This window comes from Staurois parvus, unplaced genomic scaffold (genome assembly GCF_062004578.1).
Source record: "Staurois parvus isolate SC_StPar_1 unplaced genomic scaffold, SC_StPar_1.0 ptg000081l, whole genome shotgun sequence".
NCBI classification, from domain to species: domain Eukaryota; kingdom Metazoa; phylum Chordata; class Amphibia; order Anura; family Ranidae; genus Staurois; species Staurois parvus.
Window position 1 is genome coordinate 3861894 of NW_028317877.1, and position 14655 is coordinate 3876548.

At 40.9% G+C, this 14655-nt stretch overlaps 1 protein-coding gene across 1 annotated transcript in view; it reads right to left on the reverse strand.

Moving 5' to 3' along the window:
- Window positions 1-14655, reverse strand: part of TULP4 (TUB like protein 4) — a 219326-nt gene that overhangs the window by 60438 nt on the left and 144233 nt on the right. Inside the window, exon 5 of the mRNA XM_089669724.1 lies at window positions 12590-12770. Coding sequence (XP_089525850.1) covers window positions 12590-12770 — 181 coding nt within the window. The remainder of the gene's footprint in view (window positions 1-12589; window positions 12771-14655) is intronic.

Genomic DNA, 14655 nt, shown 5'->3' on the forward strand with positions numbered 1-14655 from the left:
GTTTGTTTCTTTTGAACCAACTATGACAGTCTGACTGATTTTCAGTTTTGACTGATTTGCAAATACAGTTAGGTCCATATATACAGTCATGGCCGAAATTGTTGGCACCCTTGATATTTCTCCAGGAAATCATGTATTTCTCACGAAACGTATTGCATTAACACATGTTTTGCTATACACATGTTTATTCCCTTTGTGTGTATTGGGACAAAACAAAAAAAGGGAGGAAAGAAAGCAAATTCGACATAATGTCACACAAACCTCCAAAAATGGGCTGGACAAAAGTATTGGCACCCTTTCACAACTGCGGATAAATAAGAATGTTACAAGCATGTGATGCTCCTGTAAACTCACCTGGGGCAAGTAACAGGTGTGGGCAATATAGAAATCACACCTGAAAGCAGATAAAAAGGAGAGACGTTCACTTAACCTTTGCATTGTGTGTCTGTCTGTGCCACACTAAGCATGGACAACAGAAAGAGGAGACGAGAACTGTCTGAGGACCTGAGAACCAAAATTGTGGCAAAATATCAACAATCTCAAGGTTACAAGTCCATCTCCAGAGAACTAGATTTGCCTTTGTCCACAGTGCGCAACATTATCAAGAAGTTTGCAACCCATGGCACTGTAGCTAATCTCCCTGGTCGTGGACGGATGAGGAAAATTGATGAAAGATTGCAACGCAGAATAGTCCGGATGGTGGATAAGCAGCCCCAAACATGTTCCAAAGACATTCAAGCTGTCCTGCAGGCTCAGGGAGCATCAGTGTCAGCGCGAACTATCCGTCGACATTTAAATGAAATGAAACGCTATGGCAGGAGACCCAGGAGGACCCCACTGCTGACACAGAGACATAAAAAAGCAAGACTACAGTTTGCCAAAATGTACTTGAGTAAGCCAAAAGCCTTCTGGGAAAACGTCTTGTGGACAGATGAGACCAAGATAGAGCTTTTCGGTAAAGCACATCATTCTACTGTTTACCGAAAACGGAATGAGGCCTACAAAGAACAAAACACAGTACCTACGGTAAAATATGGTGGAGGTTCAATGATGTTTTGGGGTTGTTTTGCTGCCTCTGGCACTGGGTGCCTTGACTGTGTGCAAGGCATCATGAAATCTGAGGATTACCAAAGGATTTTGGGTCGCACTGTAGGGCCCAGTGTCAGAAAGCTGGGTTTGCGTCCAAGATCCTGGGTCTTCCAGCAGGACAATGACCCCAAACATACGTCAAAAAGCACTCAGAAATGGATGGCAAAGAAGCGCTGGAGAGTTCTGAAGTGGCCAGCAATGAGCCCAGATCTAAATCCCATTGAACACCTGTGGAGAGATCTTAAAATTGCTGTTGGGAAAAGGTGTCCTTCCAATAAGAGAGACCTGGAGCTGTTTGCAAAGGAAGAGTGGTCCAAAATTCCGGGTGAGAGGTGTCAGAAGCTTATTGATGGTTATAGGAAGCGACTGATTTCAGTTATGTTTTCCAAAGGGTGTGCAACCAAATATTAAGTTAAGGGTGCCAATACTTTTGTCCAGCCCATTTTTGGGGTTTTGTGTGACATTATGTCATATTTGCTTTTCTGCCTCTGTTTTATATTTGTTCCAATACATACAAAGGGAATAAACATGTGTATAGCAAAACATGTGTTAATGCAATACCTTTTTTGTGTGAAATACTTGATTTTCAGGAAAAATATCAAGGGTGCCAACAATTTCGGCCATGACTGTATATATTTGAACACAGGCACAATTTTAGTTTTTTTCAGGTATTTACCAAAACCCATTCAAGCTAGTTATATAATGGATATGGGCTGAATGTGCACACTCTTCGTTTTAATTTGAGGGTATGTACATCCAAACTGGATGGTTTAGGAATTACAGCTTTTAAGAGTAGCCATCCCCCCTTTTTCACAGGATCAAAAGTAATTGGACAATTGAATATAATCGTAAATAAAATGTGCACTTTTAATATCTTGTTGAGAATCCTTTACTGGCAATGACTGCCTGAAGTCTGGAACCCATGGACATCACCAAAGACTTGGCTTCCTCCTTTCTGATGCTTTGCCAGGCTTTAACTGCAGATGTCTTCAGTTGTTCTTTTTTGTGGGTCTTTCTGCCTTTAGTTTTGCCTTCAGCAAGTGAAATGCATGCTAAATTGGGTTGAAATCAGGTGATTGACTCGGCCATTGCAGAATATTCCACTTCTTTTCCTTCAAAAGCTCCTGGGTTGCTTTTGCAGTGTGTTTTGGATCATTGTCCATCTGTACTGTGAAGCGCCGTCCAATCAACTTTGCTGTATTTGGCAGAATCTGGGCTGACAGAATATCTCTAAACACTGCAGAATTCATCCAGCTGCTTCTGTCACATCACCAATAAATACCAATGGCCCAGTGCCACTGGAGGCCATGTATGCCCATGCCATCACACTGCCTCCACCATGTATTACAGAGGACGTTGTGTGCTTTGGATCATAAGCTGTTGCAAGCCTTCTCCACACTTTTTTCTTCCTGTCATTCTGGTACAAATTAATCTTAGTTTCATCCGTCCAAAGAATGCTTTTCCAGAACTGGTCTGGCATTCTTAGATGTTTTTTGGAAAAGTCTAATCTGGCTTTTCTATCCTTCAGGATTATGAATGGTTTGCACCTTGTGGTAAATCCTCTGTATTTGCTCTCGTGAAGTATTCTCTTGATTGTAGACTTTGACAATGATACGCCCACCTCCTGGAGAGTGTCCTTCACTTGTCTGGATGTTGTGAATGGGTTTTTCTTTACCATAGAGTGGCTCCTGTGATCATCCACCACTGTTGTCTTCCGTGGACGTCCATGCCTTTTTATGTTGCTGAACTCACCAGTGTGTTCTTCTTTCCTCAGAATGTACCAAACTGTTGATTTGGTCACTTCTAATGTTGCTGCTATCTCTCTGATGGATTCGTTTCATTTTTAAAGCCTTACAATGGCCTGTTTCACTTGCATGGACAGCTCCTTTGAACGCATGATGTAGGTTCACAGCAATAGATTCCAAATGCAAATACCACACTTAGAATCAACTCTAGACCTTTTATCTGCTTAATTGGTGAATAAATAACGAAGAAGTAGCCCACACCTGGCCATGAAACAGCCTTTGATTCAATTGTCCAATTACTTTTGGTCCCTTCAAAAAGGGGGGATGGCTACTCTTAAGAGCTGTAATTCCTAAACCCTTCCTCCAATTTGGATGTACATACCCTCACATTAAACCTGAGAGTGTGCACTTTCAGCCTATATCCATTATATAATGATAGCTTGAATATGTTTTGGTAAATATCTGAAAAAAACTAAAATTGTGCCTGTGTCCAAATATATATGGACCTAACTGTATTATGTTCCCTTCACAGTGCCTAAATGTTAGTTGATTACGACTCTAAAATACTGTAAAATTTGTATCTGTCATCTAGTTCAGTAATCTCTGGACTTTGTCTCTTGACGAGTTACCATTCTTAGGAGTTAAACAGCCCTTTATTGATGGTGTTTAATTTGGACTGTATAATAATTGTATGACCATGTTAAAGCAGTTGTAAAGGCTAAAGGTTTTTTCCCTTCATGCATCCAAGGAAAGACATTGCAGGCAGCCATAGAAGAGAGTCCTGACTCCAATCTTAATGTGAATCATAAATTGTTTGACCTGCCTTCAAGGCAAAACATGGGGAAGAAAAATTACATGCTCAATGAAGGCAACAAGATAATAATAAAAACAGCCTCAGGTTCACAAGGACTGGCTTCCTGGATACTTCGTACCCATGTGGCAAAATAAAAAGAGGGGTCTCCAAGGAGAAATGGAGGGAAGAAGGCTCAGTTCCCTTAAAGGGTGTTAACACCTTTAAAACACAAGAGGGCTCTGTGTGGGCAAAAGCAACTGAATGAAGGCCCAGAGAGACACAATAAGAGTGTACAGTGCAAGAGCCAAGCTGTAAAGAAGAAGGGTATACAAGGCCAAACCAAAGTCTGCAGGGTACCAAGATCCAAGTTGCATTCTGAGGAATGGGAACAAACTATGGGATGGGGTTCCCTACCATTACACTAGGTGAGAACTACTGCAAATTTAAATTGCAGAGTACGGGGAAAGCAATCTGCATGCCCTAGAAAAGAAGGGCACCCAACCTAGATGTTTGAAGGCGCATAACTGGTGAACATCAGTTAAATAGAAATGCTGGAAGATCTCTGGGCAAAGTCAGTAGTGCAGTAAATGTTTGGTAAGAGGCAGGAAAGTGCTAGGGCCACCCCTAGACTATGTGGAGAGGGAAACAAATGTGGAGAGGGAGCATTTAGACCTTTATGAGTACTAAATCAATGCATGAAGTCACACGGTAACAGGTCAGGTTTTTGAGGAGGTGGAGAAGACACATAAGGAGAGTATTGAGACCTTTAACAATATTAAACAAGCACATGGCGTCAAACAGTAAAAAGGGCCAGGTTTTTTGAGGAGGCAAAAGCAGAATGGCTTCTCAGCCTGTAAAATAGGCAAACTGGTAATCCAAAAACCCTGACAGGAGGAAGGAGGACATATTAAAGCTCAGGAAAGAATCTGAAAGTTGTAAGCCAGAGAGATATGTGTCCACCAGCATAACCCAAGGGAAATTTTTCTGAGGGGTGCTAATAAGAGTATGTTCCTAATTATGGGATCTGTCATTATCAAGAATGTGGTACTGAAGGAAAATGTGAATAGGAAAGAGGTCAGGATTAGACCCAGATTCCCCTGATCAGTACAGAGTTATGGAAGGAGCCCAAGAAGGATGTAAGATCAACCAAAAGAGAGAAGTGTGAGCCTCAGCATTTGGTTAAAAAAATTAGACTCAAAGCCTTCTAGTAAAAGATCGCCAGGGCACCCTGAGATATTAATGTTCTGTGTGTAATTAAGAGTCAAAAGTTTTTTTTATTGCAATGTAAAGACTATATTGATGTGTGAATAGATGGGCAGTATCACCCATCACATTGCAATTGCTATCCCTAAATGGATAAGGGTCCCTTAGAATGACAATTAGAAAGGAACAGAGAAACAATAGCAAGAGAGGCTCTTTGTGTACCTCTCCAGAAGGTTGTAGGTTTGAATCCCAACCAGGACACTACCTGAATAGAGTTTGCATTTTCCTACTAGGCTTCAGTGTGTTTCCTCCCACACCCCAAAACAATTGCTTGTAGGTTTATTGGCTGCTGTCTAAATTGGCCCTAGTTTGTGTATGTATGAATGTGAGTTACAGTAGGCAGGCCATAGATGATTGGATTTCTTTCCTTCCACTTCCCAGGTGTTGATGTGGGAATCCCTCCCGCAGCGCTATTGTGCTCTGCTGGCAGGGAGCTTTCCCCTCTGGCAGAAGACGATTACTACTAGTGGCTGGTTGTACTTGGGTACAACCAGCCTACCCATAGATGGGTGAATCTTGGACGGTCCCTGCTGAACCAGCCGATATTCGATCTACCTATGGCCGGCTTTAGGGACCTTAAATTGTAAGCTCCTTGAGGGCAGGCAATGACATTAATGTACAATGTAGATGTAAAGCGCTACATCAATTGCCGGTGCTATATACTGTATCAATTGGGTGAAAACCTGTAATAATACAAATATTAGTAATAATAGAAATAAAAAAATAATTGACTAATCATATTTTTATTATTACTATTTTTTGCCAAACTCATGAACAGAAATGTTATGTTTTTTTAATTCAAATTCTCATATACGCCTGAGGTTCTTACATATATTGTTAATTTAAAGCTGCCTGTCCTTAATTTTTATACATCCAAAACTATTGGGTATTTTTTTTTCTCTGTAGATTTTATTTTAAATTATAATGAAGCAAGGCATTACATAACTAAAGTACATATATGTGTTCAAGCCAAGGAGTTAGGGCATTACCATTATGAACTTTTGTATAGCTCAAATCTGAATAGTAGAACCCAATCATAGTGTCTGTCATAAGGAGCATTTGAGTTTCTATCTGACCCAAAGCTTGGTCAAACATCATAAACCAATGAATAGCAGTCCACGCTATATCAGCCACCACCTTGTATCATCACAGGTATTTCTATGCAAATAAAAGTTGGAAAATGTACAATAAGATAACAACACCAACAAAAATATGATGCAGGAAGAAAAAAAAAAGCATAAACCAAAAACATAAACTGGCTAACTAGCACAATACACAAGGGTCTGGAAAGCACCAGAAGTAGACAACAGCTAATGTGCCTGAGGATACCATTCCAGTTTAATGCTTTCCAGTTTAACTGTCCATGGGCATACTCACAAAGTGAGTGTACAGATCCTGGGTTACACCAGAGCTTGTGCCAAGACTTTGGAGCTGCAGGTAACACAAGGGTCTGGACAGCACCAAAACAGAACCCAGGGCAAGAAAGTCACATCCCAGGGAGGTCCCGCAATCTTTGGTCCAGCGGGGTCTTGGTATTAGCAAAGATACTGATGATAGAACACAGATTTAAATAGCCGCCTAAAGATTTATATGCAGCATGCAGATGAAATCTTTATTGACAGTAAAATATCTTAAAAAAAATAAAGACCAGGGCTGGCCATACATGATACAATTTACTTATTCAATTTGCTTTAGATTTACTTCAACTATGTAGTGCAAGGTCCTGTCTGATTGCATACAAATTGAAAGTGTTTAGGTTTGAAATCACATTATATAGTTTTGGTAAATCTAAAGGAAAATTGTACAGTATAATGTATGGCCAGCCTACACAAATGGGTAAACTCTTCTTAGCAGAGAAAGATGTCCTGTTCTCCTGGGACACTAGCAAAACACTGAAGTGTGTATGTTTAAACTGACTATGTGTAGAATGCGTGCGCAATCTGTGGCCCTCCAGCTGTCGCGGAACTACAAGTCCTATGAGGCACTGCAAGGCTGACAGTTACAAGCATGGCTCAGAAAGGTCAAGGCACGATAGGAATTGCAGTTCCACAACAGCTGGAGGGCCACAGGTTGAGCACCCATGATGTATAATCGCTAGTAAATCTAGTCATCATCTTTAGTTTGATACGCTGAAAATGCGTCCTTGTTGACTTACATTATCTTGACTTCTTCATTAAGAGGCTGTTTGATTTACAATTCTTAATATATACATTTTGGATCAGGATATGATCCTTTCAACTATGTAAAGCTTTGTAAACTTAATATGTGCATGTGATGGTTTAAATCTCCTATTTTGTATTGTAAACTTTATTAAAATACATTGAGCAAAAAAAAACAGAAGCGTGATGGGAGTGGGAAGGGCTATGCCTGGCTGGCATTTTTTGTTTGCCAGTGTCATAATACTCCTGTATGCAGCAGTATAACCAACTCTCTCAGAATAACTGAATTCTGTGTAATGTACAAGAAAGAAAATGTACTGTAATTTTACTTTGCATCATACTGGGTTGCTGTCAATACCCATAGCAGAACTTTTAGAATATCCCAAGATAATAAATTCCAGATAGAATGCATGTAGATCAGTGCCGGATTACCAAATAGGCAGAGTAGGCACCGGCCGTTTAAGAGCCCTGTGACAACGGATCAAAATAATAATCATTTGATCTTGAAAGAAAAATACTGTATTAATGTAATGTACCCAATAACAACTTAAAGTACATACATCATAGGCATCAGGTTCACATTAATTTGTCTCTTAAAAGCTCATCTTCCTACAGCTGTCAATTTGTAAAAAGATTTGGTGCAACCTATGTACGTTTATTGTACAGTGGTAATGGTCAACTCCATCTAGAGACTGACCTGCACACTACTTGGTACAATGTTATCCCTCTAGAGCATTCACACAAGAAGCCTCCAGAAACCTGTGAAAGGTGGCCCTAAGGTTTCAACTGTCTAGGGGCCCCCACAGAGTTTAATCCAGCACTGATGTAGATTCATGTGTTCAGCAGCTACCTCTGGTGTTGCAATTTCCTCATGAAAACAAAAGAAAATATCTGCAAAACCTAAGCCTTTTTTCCCCCACTATTGGACATTCAGGTGATGTCTACTAAAGCTGATGAGTGCCCAAAGACATACAATAATTTTCAATCCTACTGGTTGGTTCTGGACAACCAATTCATCTCTGCTGTCAATAATCTGACCAAAATGTGATATTCTGTATTTGACTATGAAGATTCACTCTATTTGCCCCATGACCATTTGACTCCTACTACCAGGACTGAAGTCAAAGTGGTTGCAAAGGCTTAAGGTTTTTTACCTTCAAGCATTCTATACATGAGGGTAAAAAACCTTCTGTGTACAGCAGTGCCCCCAGCCCCCTCAATACTTACCTGAGCCTCATTGCGATCCAGTGATATGAATGACAGCCTTGGCTGTCCCGGGTCTCTGCCTCCTCATTGGCTCAGACAGCAATGAGGAGCCAATGGCTCCCGCTGCTGTCAACCACAGCCAGTCAGCTAAATGAGGAGAGAGAGGGGGCAGGGCCAAGCCGCGGCTCTGTGTGTGAAAGGAAACACAGAGCAGTGGGTGCCCCCATAGCAAGCTGCTTGCTGTGGGGGCACCCAACAGGAGGGAGGGGCCAGGAGAGCCTGCGGGGGACCTGAGAAGAGGAGGATCTGGGCTGCTCTGTGAAAAGCAGGTAAGTATAGCATGTTTGTTATACTACAAAAAAAAAAATTAACCTTTTGAATCGCTTCAAGGAAAAATCCAAAAATGTAATGAGTTGTCACAAAAGCTCAAAGGGTGAGAAGTCAGTGATCACATGGTCTGAGCATAGAGTGCGACTGTCAGTCACTGCTCTCTTCTCAGCACCCCCACACTCACTGGAGTGCTGGGCTGTGGAGGGGGAGGGAGTGGCTGGCTCAGGCTCTCAGCGCTTCGCTGAGAGGCAGAGCCAGGTGATGCTCCAGACTCTGGGGTGGATCCCGACTTTAAAGTTGAGATCTTTCCCCATCCTGGACCCGCTGAGTGACATCAGCTGACAGCGGATTCGTTCTACTGTCAGCTGAAAACGGGTCACAGGAGTGCAGAACTAACTGCACAACTGTGATTCATAGAAGAAGTACAGCCAAAAAAAAAAACTTTGGCTGTACTTCTCCTTTAATTGAAAATAAGGGAAATCTTTCAAATGGAACACAGATGGCCTGAAAAATACATTTTGATGTATGTATTATATTTGAACAGATAAAAATGTAAAATGTAATATTTTACAAGCACAACATGTCACTTAGAAAAAGTACTTTATTTTTATACAGCTCCTTTTTTTTGACTGGGGGGATACTCTACAAGTATTCTTTACTGTATCAATGGGCATCTTATAGGTGCTATAGTTAACTCCTTCAGAATGTGCATATGCGTCTCTGACCTATCCCTGCCCCTCTTTGTCTTACTCTGCAGACATTGATTTAATTCCCACCAAATCAGGAACATACTGCAGCCTTGACTCCTACTACCCTCCACATATGGAAAGGGCTCTTAGGAAATGTAGTTCTGGGGAAATGTCTACCATAACAGGAACTGACCTCCTAGCAGCTGTCCCTGCATACATTTTACAAAAACGACAGAATATTGCAGGACATCGTAAAAGCCTTTTTCTTTCTACATGTATAAGGTAAAAATAATATAATTCTGGGCAATGATCTAGAGGAGGAGAGGGTGGCTAGGAGTAAATTTAGGTAATGCCCTGACATACATTTTAAAGGATCATTTGCACTTGATGATGACATTACTGCCCCTCAGAAAAGGGACCCATGGTGTATCCCTTTTCAGAGACATTTAACAGACTCGTATTAACCCTTGAAAGCCTGCACCACCACATTGCAACTGGAGACTGGTAAAATAATCTCTTTGGTGGGTTGGACTACATAAATATCATGGTCTTCTTGAAAGTTGCAGACTTTTTCCTGTACCACTGCTTAAATAAAGTGTCTTCTAAAACTGGCAGTAGATCTGGGAGTTGATTTTTAGTCTATCTTAAACTCGAAAAGTTCCAATTAGCTCATCTTTAATAATACCAGCCCATAACAGTACCCCACCTCCACCTTGATGGCCTCTGAGTTAAAGTGGACCTCTGTGCCCATTTCTGATCAAGCCACAGACCCATCCATCTGGTCCATTAAGAGTCACTCTTATCTCATCAGTCCATAAAAAAATCGGCCTTAAGATATTTCTTGCCCCAGTCTTGATGTTCCAAATTATGAGTCTTGTTCAGTGGTAGTTGGGTTTCAGCCTCCCTTACCTTGGCCATGTCTCTGAACACTGAACACCTTGTACTTCTGGGCACTCAAGGTAGGTTGCAGTTCTGGAACATGACAGCACTGGAGGATAATAGGTTCCTGGTAGCTTCACATTTGATTCTTTTGAAATCTTTGCCAGTTCATTTGCATCTTTTTTTCTCAACACGCTTCTTGCAACCCTGTTGACTATTTGCAATAAAATGTTTGATGGTTCTGTGATCAAGCCCCAATATCTTAGTAATTTCAAGAGTGCTGCAGCCCTCTGAAAGACTTTTTACAATTTTTGACTTTTCAGAGTTCAGTTAAATCTCTTTTTTGGCCCATTTTGGCTGAGGAAAAGAAGCTGCCTAATAATTATGCACACCTTGATATAGGGTGTTGATCTCCTTACGCCACACCCTCACTCATTATACAAATATACATCACCTGTTATGCCTAAATCCAATAAGCATTCAAGCTAATACAGCTTGGAGTTGGACAATATGAATAAAAATGATGATTTGGTCAAAATACTCACTTGCCTAATAATTGTTCACACAGTGGACACATACCCTCCCACCCCCTGCCAACTTTGGGACAGGATTGCTGTCCATCTCATGGATCTCTGTCTTTTACCACAGCAGTACAAAATTATATTATCAACAGGAACATTTATTAGCATGCACAAACTTTTTGTGTAATGCCCATAACTGGTAAATCATGGTAGTCACATGATTAGAAACCACGCTCCCAACCTAATCCCAAAGCTGCCAGGTGCAATCTGATTCTGGAAATGAGAGTCTATATTTGCACATTACACGATTAATTAAACATCCTCCTTGTTCAATGTGGGAAATTCATGAAGTGTGTCTATGGCACTCTTTAGCATTCTTATATGACTCCATATGACAAAATTCATTGTGGGCGACAGATCCTTGTACCTGCTTAGAACAGATATGTGAATTTTTGGCATGCACTGAATCCGTAGTGTCCATACAGACAGTGCAGCCTCATTTATTCCTGCCACTGAATCTGTCACACAGCAACAGCGAGTTTTGTATCGGGGGGCATGGCCTGATGGGGATTCACAGACTCCAATTTCCCATCAAGTCCATTCTCTTTGTGACTGACAGTAGAAAGTTGATGAATACATAGCCAGGACGGCCTGCTATTTGTTATAAGTTTCATCCACTGCCTGCTGTCACTCACAAGAAAAGAGCAGAACTGATGAGGGACTAGTGTCTCAGCTTCCCCATCATGCTTCGCCCACTGCAGCATCACTGGTTGCTAGGAGGTATCCTTATCAACCAGTAACAGGTAGTGGATAGAGGCGGCAGCTCTGCTAAAATGCATACAGGGACAGGCACTCTGCCCGTCTCCATACTCCAACTTACAGTTGGTCTTGATCACCTCCAGTTTCATTATGTATGAAAGGGGGGTATTCATTTTTGCATTTGGCATTATTAAGAACTATCTGAAAGACTGTTAAATTGAACTCCAGGCAAACAACAAAATACCGATTGATGAGATTATCACTTTGCTCTCCATTCCTATATCAATGTTCAAAAAGGGAGCCTAACACTGCTACATAATGCAACAGAGACTGAGCTCAGAGTCTGACATCTCTTTTCGAAGTATGAGCCTTATTGTACTGGACATATCAAAAGGCTGAGCTCAACACAGATTCAGTTATTTAAAGGTAGTCATATATAAAATACTTTAAATGTTTTATTTTTTCATACAATACATACATGGATTATACAGACTTTTTTTTTATCCCTATCTGGAGTTTAAGAAAAAATACTGTATGTGTATGGCATAATAGAGGTATTTGATTTTTTATAAATATGCAATATAAAGCTAATAACATCTAAAAGCATCCTTGTGCACCAACTGGCACTGAATATTTCAGTTAGACCTAGTTCACATTAGTGTGAGTTCAGATGTGACTTGAGTCACACAAAATCACATGATAATGATGTATCCCTTCACATCAATGCAACACAACTGCAATGCTACTTTGGTGTGACATCGCATAATTGTGTGCCCAATAGACTTCAAAAGAGATGCACCAAATACTCATTTACATGAGTTTTTGGTGCGTTTTTTCTTGCAATTTGTGCTGGTTGTTAGGGAGCTGGCACCAGTCAGCTTCCCAACAACCAGTGACTCATTCCTGTTGTCAGAACAGCGATAAGTCCACTGGTTGTTGGGATGCTGGCGGGTGCCAGCTCCTTAACAGCCAATGTCTCATCACTGTTGGCTAGCAATGGGGATGAGTCAAAACACAGTAGTATCAAAAACACAACCAAGTTGTACTACATAATCGCACTGAAAATCATATTAAATTGCAGCTGCACTAGTGTGAACTTAGATTTAAGTATAGGCATAGTATATCAAAGAAAGAAAAAGAAAAAGAAATGAATTACCTTGTGGAGGTGAATAGTCATCAGAGTCTGTGTCACTTTCACTGCTGTCTTCCACTAGAAAGCTTGGGTAATTCCATGACATGCTCACTATACCATCAGATTCATGTAAGAGAACGTGAGCAAGCATTCTGCCATGGCAATCCATTACTATAACTTGACCATCTGCAGTGCCGAACAACACCTATAAAACAAGAACACAACATGTTATTTGAAAGCAGTAATCTGTACTTTATATTATGAAGTAAGCTGGACTCACTAAAAATTCTTGTATAAACTCAATAGAAGACGCGGGTTCTATTTCATGGTTCTAAAATACTTGCCAATTTAGACTAACAAAACACAATTTCAAACAAATGGGTTACAAAACCAAAACTTTTAGTAGGAAATGGTTAAAACAGTTGCCCCAGAACAGATGTCCTGACTAAAAGATGTTACTTCAGTTGTTCCAGTGACAACTGTAACATTTTTGGATTTCTCATCATTTCTGCACTGGCAACAATGGTGACCAGGACAAAAAGAATCCCAGCTCACAGACAGCAATACATAAAAAATAGAATCGAACCCTTCCCTACTCTATTCAAAATAAAAAACATTATGGCTGACACAAATTATACATTTTAACACCTAGGAGTCTAGTTATAAAAAAAATGTATAGCTATTTGTGCCACTTGTGAATGCACCCAATTCCAATTACACGCAAGAACCCAGAATACAGAACAAAAAAAAAAAGGCTGAAAACAATGATAAGAAACTTTAAAAAAAAACCCAGTGCTATAGCATACTTGATATTTTAGAATTATTGATATAAAAAAAATTGCATTTAGGTCACTATCTCACGCATGTATCACTTTACAGTCTGAATTTCATAAAATTGTTCTATTATTATACAGGACTTATATAGCGCCGACAGTTTGCTCAGCGCTTTACATTATGGAGGGAGACAGTACAGTAACAATACAGTTCAATACAAGAGGGATTGGAGGGCCCTGCTCCTTGGAGCTTACAATCTGTTCTCTATTAATGTACAAAATAAAATTATGATGAAATAAGTTAATCAAAGTCTAGGAGTGCAGGGTACTCTTCCCAACAGTGGCATAGATGGCAATCAGAACCTGACAGAGATTTCAACCCTTTTCTGCTCCATCCAAAACAAAATAAGTTTTGGCTGGAGATGGACTTAAAAGAACACTTTTCTTTTGATATTATATGACAATACCCTCACTATAGGCTCAACTCACAAACACAAGGATAATAATCCTCATTTTCAAATCTTACTGGACTCTGTCAGCAAGGCCACCCACGGCTTGAATTTGGGCTGATTCAGGAGAACTTAATTTGGGCTGATTCAAGCCATGTTTCTCCAACTTACAGTTGAACTCAGAAACTATGAATATATTCCTTAATATCCACAACTTTGTATGCACCAAATGCCTTTGCAAACCCAGGTTATTTCCTTGTAAAAGTGATATCATCAGTGTGTTGTACACAGTGCTGTACAGAGAGCAGAGCTTTGGGAGGCAACCATCAGCTCCACCCACTACATACTGCCAGCAGAAAACTACAGGGGGCGGATACAACACCAGTCACCCTGTACAACACAGGTGTCAAACACAACGCCCGCGGGCCAAATCTGGCCCTCTAGGTCATTTCATGTGGCCCTTGTACCCTTCCTGCAGGTACCCCCTTGTCTCCGCCCCCACCATGTCTCAGCAGTTGGCAGCAGAGAGGAGAATAGAACTCCTCTGCCAAATCCTGCAGCCACAGCACCCCCTTATCTCTGCCTCCCCTGGTCTCAGCATTCAGCAGACTCCAGTAACTGACTCCACTCCTCCTCTGGTCCTCCTCCAGACCCTGCACTTTCTGCTTTGCAGCTCTGCTCCCAAAGGGGGTACACGGTGATGTTAGGAAGGGTGTGGGATTCTTGACATCTGATGTAAGGGGGGGTAGGGGTGCTTTGGACATCTAGTCTTACAGATACAACCGACCCTTTTAGGACAACCATAATGCTGATATGGCCACGATAAAATAGAATTTGACACCCCTGCTGTACAAGAAGAAAGAACAGC